The sequence below is a fragment of the Marmota marmota genome, unplaced genomic scaffold, assembly GCF_001458135.2.
Source record: "Marmota marmota marmota unplaced genomic scaffold, marMar, whole genome shotgun sequence".
Lineage (NCBI taxonomy): Eukaryota > Metazoa > Chordata > Mammalia > Rodentia > Sciuridae > Marmota > Marmota marmota.
The window spans coordinates 27174358-27188887 of NW_025999977.1; the positions used below are offsets into that span (position 1 = coordinate 27174358).

The window sequence follows — 14530 nt, forward strand, 5'->3', positions numbered from 1 at the left end:
TTGATTTTTAAAAACTCTATTCTGGGGAAATCAGAGAATTAAAAAAAATTAAGAATTATTTCACATGGCAGTTCCTATTTATATTCAGTATAACCCCACTTAAAATTTTTATCGGTTTTCCATCCATTCCTCAAGTGCTTTCACAGAGCAGCCTGCCAGAGGCCATTAGCGCTGCAGCCTTGCAAATGGAGAAGCTGCGGAGGTCTGATTCACCAGCATTTGCACTCACTCAGTTCACTTGGCGATTGGCAAGCTCCTCTGCACTCTGAGTCGTGGTCACTTTCTCTCAGAATAGGATCTAGGGAACAACCTGAGGGATCATGATAAGAAAGAATGATCATATCTTTGATGTTGGGTGGGATGTGCAAATACGAATGAGAATAGGGTGCCTTAGTACTGTCAAGAGTGTGCTGCATTTTATTTGGGAAATGAGACAAAATCTTCCCTTGATCATCCACTCCATGTGACATCCCAACCCACACTCTGCTACTGACATTTTATCTCCCACTGAACAGCCCGGCTGTTGTAACATTTTCAGGATTCTTAATTTATGTCTTGCAGGATCTAAAATCAGATGGCAGGGACTTTAAGAAAATAACCAGCGTTGACAGGCACCTTTATACTTCAAGAAGCTGCTACACCTTAATGCTGCTAAGAACTGGGGGAAATAGTCTCTCCTTCTTTTTCCAATATATGGCCAGAAGACAGTGGGATGGAGAAAAGGAGCTGTCCTAAATAATTTAATTTTCCCTTCCCATCTAAACTCTACGAAATACCTTTCTTTCTACCCAGTATTTGCTAGAAAGCTCATTCTTTCTTCTTGGCATGTGGGATTCCAGCATTTACTTAATTTATTTTATTTTTAAAACTTTTTGTTCTTTTTAGTTATACATGACAATAGAATGTATTTTGACATATCATATACATACATAGAGTATAATTTCCCATTTTTGTGTTTTTACATGATGTGGAGTTACATTGGTCATGCATTCATATATGAACATAGGAAAGTTATTTCAGATTAATTCTACTGTCTTTCCCATTCCTATTCCTCCTCCCTTCTCCCTACTCCACCCTGTCCAGTCTGGTGACCCCCTACAACCCCCCCCTGCCCCCGCCATTGTGAGTCAGCATCATCCCCACATTAGAGTGAACATTTGACCCTTGGGATTTTGGGACTGGCTTATTTCACTTAGCATGACAGTCTCCAGTTCCATTGATTTACCAGCAAGTGCCATAATTTCATTCTTCTTTATGGTTCAATAATATTCCATTGTGTATGTACCATATTTTCTATATCCATTCATCGGCTGAAGGGCACTAGGTTAGTTCCATAGCTTAGCTGCTATGAATTGAGCTGCTATGAACATTGATGTGGCCATGTCACTATAGTATGCTGATTTTAAGTCCTCTGGGTATATGCTAAGGAGCAGAATAACTGGGTCAAATGGTGGTTCCATTCCAAGTTTTCTGAGGAATCTCCATACGACTTTCCAAAGTGGTTGCACCAATTTGCAGTCCCACTAGCAATGTATGAGTGTATATCTTTCCCCTATATCCTTGCTAATGTTTATTGTTACATGTAGCATTTACTCAATTTAAATTAGATTGATCAAGAAAAGTTTGTGGTAATTAAGATTCTTATATATAGTTGAGAACTATGGAAAAGCAAAAGGATCCAAAGGTAAACATCAGCAACTTATTTTAAACTTTGTAAATTCATGAACTGTTGATTGTTAGACCACTAAAGATCGATGATGATGATGATGATGATGATTACTGCTCCAAAAATGGAAATGATTAGTTTTAACTCATTCAGCCATGGAGAAAATAAGACTCAAACTCAAATATCATATTGTTTTCATTATGACTTTGTAAAAACAGCAACTTTGCATTGGTTTATATTATGAATCTGCTGAAATCTTACTCTCTAGGGTATTGGTAGTGCTGAATACTTGGGAATTTGGGGCTTAGACTTGCCAAAGTGGGATGATGGTGTACACCATGGCTCTGGAGTGCTCAGCCTTGATACTCCCCTTTTTAGAACAGATTCATATCTATTTACCTAAATGTTATAGGTAACATGTTATAGCTAAGTATACAGAATCTTGAGCTCGATGACTAACTCTGCTACTAATTGTTGACCTGGGACAGGTGCTGCGTTTCTCTTGGCCTCCTTTTCCTGTACTGTAAAATAGAAATCATAATATCCACCTCCTAAGGTAGTTATGAAGATTCGATGAGTTAATGGAAAATTCTGTATCAATGTTAGTAGCATTCATCAGTTAGCTACATGCGTTCATAAATGCACTATAAATACACCTATAATGTGCCTTTCTAATCAGAGCTTTAGTGAAGAAATTCTTGTTTCATCCTGAGTATACTCCTTTTATGCAATATTTTGCCTATAGTGGAGACTTAAAAACACCTCTACATCGAAATATACGAAAAAGGTAGTCCAGATCTTTCTGGTTTAAGGTCCAGATTTCACAAATGATTCTAGGCACCTTCTCTTCAGCGCATTTATCTCAGCGAGCACAGCTTGGGAAAAGAATGAACAACCAATTCCCATAAAACTCAAATGAGAGTCAAGATCAGAGTGAGGAACTGCAAAATTTACATCTTGTCGACTTAAGTTTTAGGTCACTATGTGTGTGTCCTCTGCACGAAGCCCAGTAGGCTATTTGTAATAATAAATATTGAGGCGAAACCCCTAACAGCCCTAGATACTAAAAGCCTCTCAGCAGGTGCTCCAGATGTTCTTAGACGCTGCCCCTCTCAGGTTGCCAGGTTAAGCCTGGCCCGCCTGTCCCTACTCCTAGGCAGACAAACAGCGGGGCGCTTCACTAGGTGATTTAGGTCGGGAGGAAAGAAACAAGACTAAAAGCAAGCAAAATTTGGTACAGAAGGGAAAGCTTCAACTAGACCACCAGGTAGGTGGAAGCCCGCAGTCTCGGCTATCTTCGGTCCTGCCCCGCCCTCGGCCCCGCCCATTCAGCTCCATGCCCCGCCCAGATCCCGCCTCGCCTGACCGCCGCGGTGCCTCTGCTGCTGGACTTGGTCCTCGAGGCGCTTGCGCGTTTTTTAAGGAGTCTTAGTATTGCCTTAATCTAAATAGGGGGAAGAGGAACGTCGTACTTCCCACAAACTCCGACACAGAAGCCAGTATGCCTTTTAGAGCTGGATTTGTCTTTCATAGACTTACGAACCCAGCTTCTGTTCCCCTAATGTCGCTTAAGAAAGCATGTTTTAAGTTAGGCACTCTCTAGGCAGCCCGCCTCTAGGAGCGGGGTCCTTCCTCTTGCGCCTTGGGACCACAAGAGGGGAGGCGGGGTCCTTCTCTGGGACGGTCGCGCAGGCAGCGGCTGCGGGAAGCTGGACACCAGCATCATGTATTACAAATTTAGTGGATTCACGCAGAAATTAACTGGAGCATGGGCTTCGGAAGCCTACAGCCCGCAGGTACGGGTCGCATAGCACCGACTCAGGAGAAATGGCGGCTCACATCCCCAGGTCAGGCAGTCGCCAGGAGAGGCATCTGCCCACGAGTCGGTTCGGTTCAGTTCAGTTCGTTCACAGCTCCTAGCACCTATCCACGCCGACTTGCAGTGGTCCTCGAGGCTCTTCTTGTGTGGCTGCCCTTCCTTCAGGCGGGCTTGACCCTGTGCAAAAGTTCGGTGTAGCACACTGCAGGGGTCAAGGTGACCCCTAGGGTCGTTGCTTGTTTAAGATGGATGACTCGGGTCAGAATGTAACCTTCCTGAATTCGAGGTTCGGCTCTTTTCCTCTTTTGAACAAGTCTGGCTTTTGGCCTTCCGGACCTCATTTTGATACCCCTTGCCACAGCCCAAAAGGGGGCCTCAGGCCAGCAGGAGATTGGAGGATGGGGATGACCGCACCCGGGAAAGCCGTGGGGTGGCAGGGCTCACAGGATGCGGATGATTGGGAGACTGAGCCGATTCCTTCAAATGTTTGGGTAGCAGGGGAATTTACATGCAACGAAGTTACACTTTCTCCACTGTGAAGTGGTTGACGGTGCACTATTTCGGTAGTTTGAAAAGTATTCTGAACTACCGATGTCTCGCAGATGCTACAGCTTGAGATGAAGTATTTTAGAGTCCCGTACACATTTGGGCTCAAGTACTTAATTGTATTGCTTTAGTTGTGTGACCTTGGCCGAGTTACTTCATTTATTTTGAGCTCATTTTTATCCCGTTGTAGTGCAGATTGAGTGAAGTGTGTCAAGTGACTAGTGGTTTTGGTAGATAGTTGGTTCTCCAGAAGCCGAATCTGAGATACCATCACATTCGTTTCTCATAGAGGAGTGTGAGAAGGGTTGGTGAGATATGCAGTTAGAGAACTTGACCGGAATAGTAAGGGGCACAGATAGGTGGTGTAACAATTTTTTATTATTGTTGCCTCTTGCTTTTTTTTTTTTTTTTTTTCTTGGTGGGGCACTGCAACTTGCTCAAGGGAAGAATGTTTAAGAATGATTGCAGCTGAGCGTGGTGGCGCATGCTTGTAATCCCAGGAGTTCCGGAGGCTGAGGCAGGAGGATAGCGAGTTCAAAGCCAGCCTCAGCTAAAATGAGGTGCTAAGCAACTCAGTGAGACCCTGTCTCTAAGTAAAATACTTAAAAGATTTCTTAAGCTACATTGAAAGAAAGGAGCAATATTATGTACACGTTATGAATGTAGATTTCAAAGTGATTGTGACAGGTGCTGTCCTGTGTGTGTGTGTGTGTGTGTGTGTGTAAAATGTATATATGTCCTGGCAAATAGGTGCTCTGATATTGCTAATTAGGAGGAGTACTTCAACTTTTTCTTTCTTGGAACACTAGCACACTGTAAAATGAAGAATATATTTGTAATGTTGTTATTATGTAAAGTGAATAACCTAACATGCATTAAATAACCTGATATGGAAAAGCTGGTTCTGTAACAGTAGCACAGAGACTTGTAAGTCAACTTGATGGCAAGTAGTTGTTGGGAGGGTATTTTCCAATGGTTGGTTGAAAAGGTTTTCCTTACCTTTCTGTGTCCTGTGCCAAAAATAAATCAAGGCTAATAAACATATGAAAAGAATCTTAATATCATTAGTTATGAGGAAAAAGCAAATCAAAACTACAATGAAATTCTACCTCACATCTGCCAGAAGATCTATAATCAGAAAGGAAGACAATAGCAAGAAGTATTGGTGAGGACATAGGGAAACTAGAAACCTCTGACACTGCTAGTGAGAATGTAAAATGGTGTAGCCACTTTGGAACACAGTTTGGCAGTTTCTAAAAAGGGCAACATAATTTTACTATATGACCCAGTAATTATTTTCCTAGCTAGGATGGCAGAACAATATTCCAGGGAAAGAGAACTGTGAAAGGGAAGGGGTGGAAGAGAATCATTGAGAAGATAAGCTTGGCTATGGAGGATAGAGGTAATCATGAAGGGGCTAGGATGATAGGACTTAATTTTGTGAGAAATGAGTAGGGACTTAGCAACTTAATGCAGAAAGTTACAGTAGTTTGTCCTTGTTGGTGAGAGAGATGTTGGGGATGGAGAAGGAAGACTATAAGACCACTGCGAAATGGGAGGATGGTGGTGCTTTCAACAGACAGGGAGCTCCTGATGGGCTGGTAGGTGAATTTTGGACATGCTCAGTGTGGTGTTAGAGGGACCTGAAGGCACTGATGTCCAACTTGCAGTTAGAAATTAGTAGAATTGGGCTAGGGGTGTCACACAAGGCCCTGGGTTCAATCCCCAGCGCCATGAAGAGGAAAAACAAAATGAGGCAATGCAGACTGAAACTAGTTTCCAGTTCTAAATCAGAGTGAAAGTTTCACTGGTTTCTAACATTTAAAAATTTGGGATAATTCTTTTATTTCTCCACCCTCCTCTCCAAGCCTAAAAATTAGAAGAACAAAAATTTTGGTTCAGTCAACTTTTTTGGGAAAAAAATCATGTTTACCTTTCTCCTTAAAAATAAAAAAATAATTGGAGCAGTTAGGGACTAGGGGAGCTCACGGGTTGAATGCTTGCTTAGCATCTTTGAGGTCCTGGGTTCAATCCCCAGCACTTCTCCCCTACAATTTTTTTTTTTTTTTTTCTTTTTTGGAGCAGATAGACTAGATGTGGCGGGGGTTGTGGATAAGTGGTAAAGCACTTGCCTAGCGTGTGCAAAGCACTGGGTTCGATTCTCAGCACCATGTATAAATAAATGAATAAAATATAGATCCATCAACATCTAAAAAAAAAATAGACTAGGAAGAACTCAATTACTGTACATGATTAGGGTTGAATGGCCCTTAATCAATTTTGGATGTAGGGATTATGTAAATAGCCGGGAGATTCAGTGTTAAAAAGTAAAGTCTGCGATTTCTACTTGATTTATGGTCCACTTACTTTAAGAACAGCTTTCAGTTGTTTTATCCTTGCTGTGGGAGGTGTGGAGCCTCTGCCAAGTGCTGATGAACATGACTTTGGTTTATTTAAGTCTGGTAAAGCTATAGCCTTCCTTAGCTGACTTACACATTAAACACACATTTAGTGGATGTGCTCTCGTGCCAGTTGCTTTTCTAAGTCTTGGGAAATAGAAGCAATGAACAACACATGCCAGAATCTTGGGGGCTGTCATTGAAATAGGGGGAGACACAGTAAACAAAGTAGAATATAAAAGGACCAGATGCTGTAGTGCATGCCTCTAATCCCAATGGTTTGAGGGGCTGAGGCAGGAGGATCTTGAGTTCAAAGCCAGCCTCTGCAAAAGTGAGGCTCTAAGCAACTCAGTGAGACCCTGTCTCCAAATAAAATACAAAATAGGGCTGGGGATGCGGCTCAGTGGTCTAGTGCCCCTGAGTTCAGTCCCTGGTACCAAAAGAAAGAAAAGAAAAAAGCTGAATGTAGGATTTTATATTTTGAGTATAAAGTTTTTTTTTTTAATTTTAAAGTAATTATAGATAGATAACATACCTTTATTTTATTTATTTTTTTATGTGAAGCTAAGGATCGAACCCAGTGTCTCACATGGGATAGGCAAGCGCTTTGCCACTAACCACAGCTCCAGCCTGACAATAAAGTTATTCAAATAAGCATATGAAAAAAGATTGGGGAGAATATACAATTACTGATAGGATAAAATGAGATTATAGGTAACTTTAAAATTCTGTATTCTGAACTTTTCTAATATTATAAATGGAAATATTGAATTAAAATTGTTAATATGGTTGATACTCCCGTTTTCAGATGGTACTGCTCAAAAACTTTGTTGTAGTTTTGAGTCACTGGATGGGTCAACAAACACAAAGTTAGGTAAAATCCTTTCTAAAAATGTTTTCACATGAGTCCTGTCCAAACATGAATTTGCATTTTGGAGATGCTTGGTAGAAAGTACTTTTAAATTTCTACATTCAAGGTGGAATAATCATTAGGAGACAATACATTGAGCTCACAGAATGATTGAAAGGAGGACCTAATATTCTCCAATTCAAATAAAGCCTGTTATCACAGTAGCAGGGCCTCTTTTTTTTTTTTTTTTTTAATCTCTGACTCCTGAGTCCCTGTCTCTACTTGAGTATTACACGCTAAATGCAGGGCCATGCCTTACAGACCAAAATGGATTGTGTTTTTTAAGCAATGGTTGATGGAAATGTAGGGTATGAGTAGTGGAATGCAAAAAGCCAGGGCTCTGGACTTCATAGAGGCTTGAATTTTAAAACTTGGTTCTTTGTTTTCATTTTGTGACTTCAGGCAAGTTACCTTCTCTGATCCAGTTTTCTCCTCTGTTAAATGGGAATGGGTTGCTGACAGGACTAAGTGAGGTAATGCTTGTAAAGTGTGGAACATAACAAAAGCCAGATTGATAATTAGCTGTTATTATTCCATAACATTAATGTCCGTTACTAACATACTGTGTTAGTCCATTAGGTCACCCAGAGGAGAGAAGGGGCAGTGAGGTCCCTTATGAAGTCTAACCAAAAGTTCATAAAAATTATGTTTTACTGTATTTATTTCTGGAAGCTGAGATTGGGTCTTTGTTGTCTTTCCTATCTTACTGGTAGGGAGTTCTTGATAGAGTTTGCTCTGGGAAAACTGCTTAAGGTATTTTGTCTAAAGTTTGAGGATCAACTAAAGAACTATTAATACAGGCTTGGAGAGATCCCTTTCCTATCCTTCGAGTGTGGATGAATGGCTGCTCCAGACAGTGTGCTCCTTGAAAGTTTTGTTCAGATGCCCAGACATACTTGCAACTTATTGTTTTTCTCTTTTTCTCTGCAGGGATTAAGGCCAGTGGTTTCCACAGAAGCACCCCCAATCATATTTGCCACACCGACTAAACTGACCTCTAGTCCCACTGGTTATGATTATGCTGGGAAGAACAAGGTTCCAGAGCTACAGAAGTTTTTCCAGGTGAGGGATGACACTTAGGAATAGAGAAGCCTATGAAATAAACAGGCTTAAAAAATTCCTTTTGAAACTTGAGTCTTAGTCTAGCTTACTACCCTACCTCTTCTTTTCTTTTTAAAAAATATTTATTTAGTTGTAGATGAACACACAGTATCTTTATTTATTTTTATGTGGTGCAGAGGATTGAACCCAGTGCTTCACACATATGAGGCAAGCACTTTACCACTGAGCTACAGCCTCAGCCCCCCAACCTTTTCTTTCTTTAAATAGAATTCCCTTGCTTTTAGTTTGAGTCAGAAACTAATAGAAATTTATATAGGTAGATACGTATAAGAAAGGGAAAGGTGGTTACTGTTCTCATCAGCTTTTAAACATATTCAGGCTTTCCAGCTATATAGATAGTAGAATGGCTCTTGGTCATCCATTGCATAGAGAAAGCAATAGCCTGTGTTTGTGTTTGTAACACATGCGGTGACATTTGGCAACAAGTTTTAATTATTTTTTGCTTGCTTGATAATAAAATTCAGTGAGCTATTAATGGAAATAGAGGAGGTCCTCTTGGGTTAGCTGATGAACAGGGAGAAGCCAGAATTGAAATTTCAGATATTCTTAATCTGCTTACAGATAATTGAGAAATGACTATATCACAGATGCCATAGGAGTGACAGAGCCTGCTACTGCTCCTTCTTCCCCCTTCTGAAAAATATGTCTAGATTAAGGCCATCTTAGAGAGTACTTTTTGATCAGTTCAATCCCTTTTTCTAGTAAATAAGATTTAAGGGGGCATTTGGAATCTTGAGATCAGTGGAGGAGGGCAGAAATGATGGAGGCTGCAAATTAGTGAATTAAACATCTTGTGGAGTCTTATTATTAAATGGGACCTTAACTATTTGAATACAGTTAAATACAAAGTGGACTTGAACCTATACATTGAACTGGTGTGCTCTGACTTGGTTCCCTCATGATCAGAAGCCAAACTATAAACATAGGATTCCTGGGGAGCGTTTCTAGTGCTTGCACTTTTTGTTTAGCTGTTATTGCTTTTGCTTTTTAAAAAGCTCCCCAGTGCTCTTTTCCTGGTTAAGTAATATATGAAAAATGCCTTAGAAATTTGGAATATGTTGTGTGCTATTGCTTCAGGCTTTATTTTGGAGAATAACTTTAGATATATAAACTTTAGCTACATTTTAAAGAGAATAATAGTGTTTTAGTCAGTGAGCATTCTCATGGATTAGGGTTTTTCCATTGTTCTATGTTTACGGATAGTTTCACAGTAGACAAATTTGTTCTTTATTAGCCTAAAATTGTAATCTCTTTTTCTTATAACCATGTCCTTGTTAATTTTTGCTTTCAAGAAATCTGATGGCGTGCCCGTCCATCTGAAACGAGGCCTTCCTGACCAAATGCTTTACCGGACCACCATGGCGCTGACTGTGGGAGGGACCATCTACTGCCTGATTGCCCTCTATATGGCTTCACAGCCCAAAAACAAATAAGTTAGGCTACAGAGGACTGTTTTTTTTTTTTTTGCATAAACCCTTTGAAATTTCATTGTCCCCTCCCCCACTTGGATGATTTACTTAACATTTTTTCAAAAAATAAAAAAGAGAAAGATAAGACAATATTTTGGTTTGCTTATGAAATGCATATGGCCTGTCAGATGTCAGGCTCATTTGACAGTTAAAACTATTGTTTAAAGACACACACTGCACTGTGTTTTGGAGCTCCTGATTTCCCTGGAGGTTCTGGATGAAGGTTGCACACAGGCTCATTAACATAAGTCTGTGCTGAGGTCCTCTGGGACTTGGGAATGCATTTTTAAGCATGGAGCACAGAAGCCTTTCTGGATTTGGATGTGACTGAGAATGGAAGATGGAATCTAAGGCCAGGTTCATGAAATGAGGGGTTTGAGTCAGTAGTCACCTTGGGAATTTTTCCATCTTGCAGCAAAATGTTAATAGCAATTATTTGCAGCCTGCCTGTATTCATTGGGCAGTTTATTTCAAAGGGTTATATGCCTCATCCCAGATCTTTAGTGAAATTTTATGTGTAATTGTTGTGTACTCCATCACGGGAACAGAGAACACCTGTTTAGTGTTGCACTTTATTTTGGTGTCTGTCTTGTTAATGCATCTGTGCCACAAATTCTACTTTATCTCTTAAAGACTTGTTATGACTTTAAATTATGGTTTATTTTGACTATGGAATAAATATGTGAATGAAAAATTACAAGTTTGAAGTTCTTTTAAATTAAATGACCTTTCAGAATAATTGGAGGACACCAGAGGCATCTTAAACCTGAATCTAATTTCTTTTTTGTTTAATTTGGCACCAGGTAATCTTTATAAAATGGTTCCTCAAAGTCAAGCAATAGGAGTCTAATAGCATATTAATGATTACCGTATGGTTCCTTATAAGATTCCTGCTTGTTCCTTAGTGAAATGTACCTGTAATGCACAATTCACTTTAAAACACTAATTTCCTATGCTTTCATGACTGGTAGACTTCACTTACTGTGTATTAATGCTGAAAGAGGTAGAATGTTATATATAAGGTGGTGATCTGTATCTTGCCATAACAAAGATGGTGACCTCTTTTCCCAATACTGGTATTGAACACAGGGCCATTCTACCACTGAGCTACATCCCAGCTCTGTTTATTTTTTATTTTGAGACGGGGTCTTGCTGAGTTGCTGAGGCTGGTCTTGAACCTGGGATCCTCCTGATTTAGCCTCCTAAGTTGCTGGGATCAGTAAGGGTTTGAAGTCTAAAATATTAGGGTACGATATTGGGGGTAAAAATTCTAGGTGGGAGAATGAAATAGAAATTCAAATTCAAGAAGAAATTTCTGACCCTTCTAGTGCTATGGTTTGAATGTCCTCATCCAAACTCATGTTGACATTTAATCCTCATTGTGAAGTAATTAAGAAGGTGAAACTGTGGTGTTTGGAGGAGGTCTGTGAGGAGATAAGTGAGGTTAAATGAGACTGTAAGGATGGATCCCTAACCCAGTGGGACTGTGGCTTTAAGAAAAGGAGGAAAGACCTGAGCTAGGATGCTGTCTGGCCATGTGATGCCCCCCTTCTTGGATATCTGCAGTCCCACTAGTAAGAAGGGCCTCAATAACCTGGCTACCTGCTCTTGAACTTCCCAGCTTTCAGAACTCTGAGTAGAATAAAGACTTTATAAATTACCCAGTCTGTGGTTTTCAGCTATAGCAACAGAGAATGGAATAAGACAAATAGACATTTGTTTTCTATGCTTTTTTTTTTTTTTTTTTATAAGAACACCAGTCATACTGGAGTNCTTTTTTTTTTTTTTTTTTGTGGTACTGGAAATTGAACCCAGAGCTTCAAATATACTCGGCAAGAGCTCTACCACTAAGCTGCATCCCCACCAGACATTTATATTTTTAACTAAATTAAGGTAGGTATCCATTTGCAGTGGTATTTATATCCCACTGAATACATTTATAAATGATTTAATAGTTTAGCCAATATTTAGTATACAACAAATTATACTTCTCTTTTTTCTGGGGGGTAGATCATTGAGGATTGAACTCGGGCAGTTTACCACGGATCTACATCCCCAGTAAGTAATTATTTATAGATAAGGTCTCACTAAGTTGCTGAGGCTGGCCCTTGAACCTGAGATCTTCCTGTTCTCAGCCTCCTGAGCTGCTGGATTTATAGATGTGTGCTACCATGCCCAGCTCCAGAAATTACTTATTGCAATTTAAATTTAGGAAAATTTTTAGATGGTAAGCTTAAATAGGCAAACAGAGCTAGGCTCTGGTGATATCTGTAATCCCAGCTATTTGGGATGGTGATGCAAGAGCATTGCAAGTTTGAAGCCAGCCTCAGCAACTTAACAAGACTTCATTTCAAAAAAAATAAAAACTGGGCTAGGGATGTATTTAAATAGTAGAGTGCTTTCCACATGCTTGAAACCCTGGTTCAATGCCCAGAACTGCCCCCAACCCCCAAAAAAGGGGGGAAAAAGAAAAAGCAAAAAGCTATAAATATATATTTTAAAAAAATTTTTTTAAAGTACACAATAAGAAATACAGATAGGAGTTGAGTGTGGTCGCACATGCCTTTAATCCTTTGCCTATTTAAGCTTGCCATCTAAAAATTTTCCTGTTTAAATAATTGCAATAAGTATAATTTCTGGAACCAGGCACAGTGGCATACACCTGTAATTCCAGAGACTTGGGAGGCTGAGGCAAGAGGATTGCAAGTTCAAAGCCAGCCTCAGCAGCTTAGCAAGACCCTATCTCTAAACACTAAAAAAGGGCTGAGGATTGGCTGAGTGGTTGAGCACTTACCCAGCATGTGTGAGTCAATGGGTTCGATCCTCAGCACCATATAAATACATTAAAAGATATTGGGCCTATCTACACCTAAAAATACTTTTAAAAAAGATAGAAAGTGGCTACTTTACACTTGTTTTAAGAAGTAACCACTTACCCCTCCCTTTTTCTGTCAGCCTGACTTCTTTCAGTTTCTGATTAGCCTTCCCTCTCCCTGCCTCATCCTTTGTGACTGGTATGAAGCTTTCAATGCATGGCTTTGGCTTTTAGGACATTGGCCAACTTTTTATTTGTCTACTTTTTTTTCTTTGTGTGGCTTGGGTAGGCTTTCCTGGTGTGTATGATGTTGAGGTTTGTAACCCTCAAGGCATCTTTCTGATTTTTCAGATGGTGGGAAGCTTTCCAGACCTCTCACTTTCTGACCCATTGATCAGCAGTAGCTAGAGATGACACCTTTGGCATTAATAATTGATTGTGAGAATTTCTGACATTGTATGGTCCTGGTGAATGATAAACTTACTTGATATTTTGATTGATCCATCACTGATCATGTGTCACAGACTGCCCATGTCAGGATTTGGTTGAGAAGTGGAGCCTTGCCCTTGGTCTTCTGTCAGGTTCATTGATTATCATCCTTGTTTCTCCTCCCAGACATTTCAGATGCCTGGGCCTCGAAAATGAATAACAGCCTTGCCTTTGATAAGTAAGCCTGGAGATTGTATTTCAGGAAACTACTTTAAAAAGCATATTCGGGGTCCTTTGGAGGGTGCCTGTGAGTCTCAGGGGTGTATGGAGGAGCTCTATAGCCAGCCCTCACGTGTTCCTGTGTGAAAGTGTCCGTGACTGGTAGCGTTTGGTTGCTTTACAGCAGGTTGTCCCTGGGTGTAACAAAGCTCATGTCACACTAGCCACCTCCTGAGTTAGGAGGGGAGTGGACAGATCATTTGCAGTCTCCTCTGCTGTTCACAGCTGTCACTTGCATAAGCTTGAACTTGAACTCCTGGCCTTTGTGTGGCTCCCAAGTTGCTGGTGTGTGGTGCTGCTGCAGGCTGTGTTGGGATTGGGACCAGATGTTGCTTGTTCAGGTCTGGGTCTGTGAGAGCTGATTTCCAAGGGAACTGCTTGCAAAATGCTAATGGAGAATGGGCTGAGCAGAATGACTAAGAATAGTGTGTGTGTGTGTGTGTGTGTGTGTGTGTGTGTGTATATTTAAGTTGTAGTTGGACATAATGCCTTTATCTTATTTATTTGTTTTTATGTGGCACTGAGGATCGAACCCAGGACCTCGCGCATGCTAGGCAAGCGGCTCTACCGCTGAGTCCCAGCCCCAGCCCAGGAACACTATTCTTTAGATAACATTTTTTTCCCCTTGTGTTCTGACACATTCTACCTGGGACTTCTTGCATTCCCCTGCCCTGACTTTGTCTCTGGTCACTGACATTTGTTCATCACATGGCTTTACTTCAGGGCCAAAGCACGGGTCCTTCACGCTGCCCAGTGTGTTCTAGCCAGATTGGAATCTTTGCTGACTGTAAATATCACTTTCTCATGGAAGCCAACTGAAGCAGCCTCGGGCTGTAAGAAGGATGGCCTTATCTCCCAGTTAGTGGGGAAAAGTTTTAGGAAGACGACAGGTGCTCAGTGCAGTAGGGCCTTGGCACAGCTACAAGGAAAAACAGGTAAGTTAGGGGCCTGGGTTTTCCAAGGCAGAAAAGTGGAGGTTGAGGCTATGCAGGAATGTACCTGGTGCCAGGGTGAAGTGTCAGGAAGTATGTGCCGAAATTGGGGTCTTTCTGAGGGCATCTCATCAGGCAGAGGGC

The 14530-nt window shown here is 40.8% G+C and overlaps 1 protein-coding gene across 1 annotated transcript; it reads left to right on the top strand.

Annotated features, from left to right (window-relative positions):
• The first annotated feature begins 3303 nt into the window (after nt 1–3303).
• Nucleotides 3304–10628, top strand: LOC107137328 (cytochrome c oxidase subunit 7A-related protein, mitochondrial). The gene is made up of 3 exons (XM_015479731.2): nt 3304–3462; nt 8271–8402; nt 9755–10628. Exons 1-3 carry the CDS (start codon nt 3391–3393, stop codon nt 9893–9895), a joined length of 345 nt encoding a protein of 114 aa, XP_015335217.1. The 5' UTR covers nt 3304–3390; the 3' UTR covers nt 9896–10628.
• The last annotated feature ends 3902 nt before the right edge of the window (nt 10629–14530 follow it).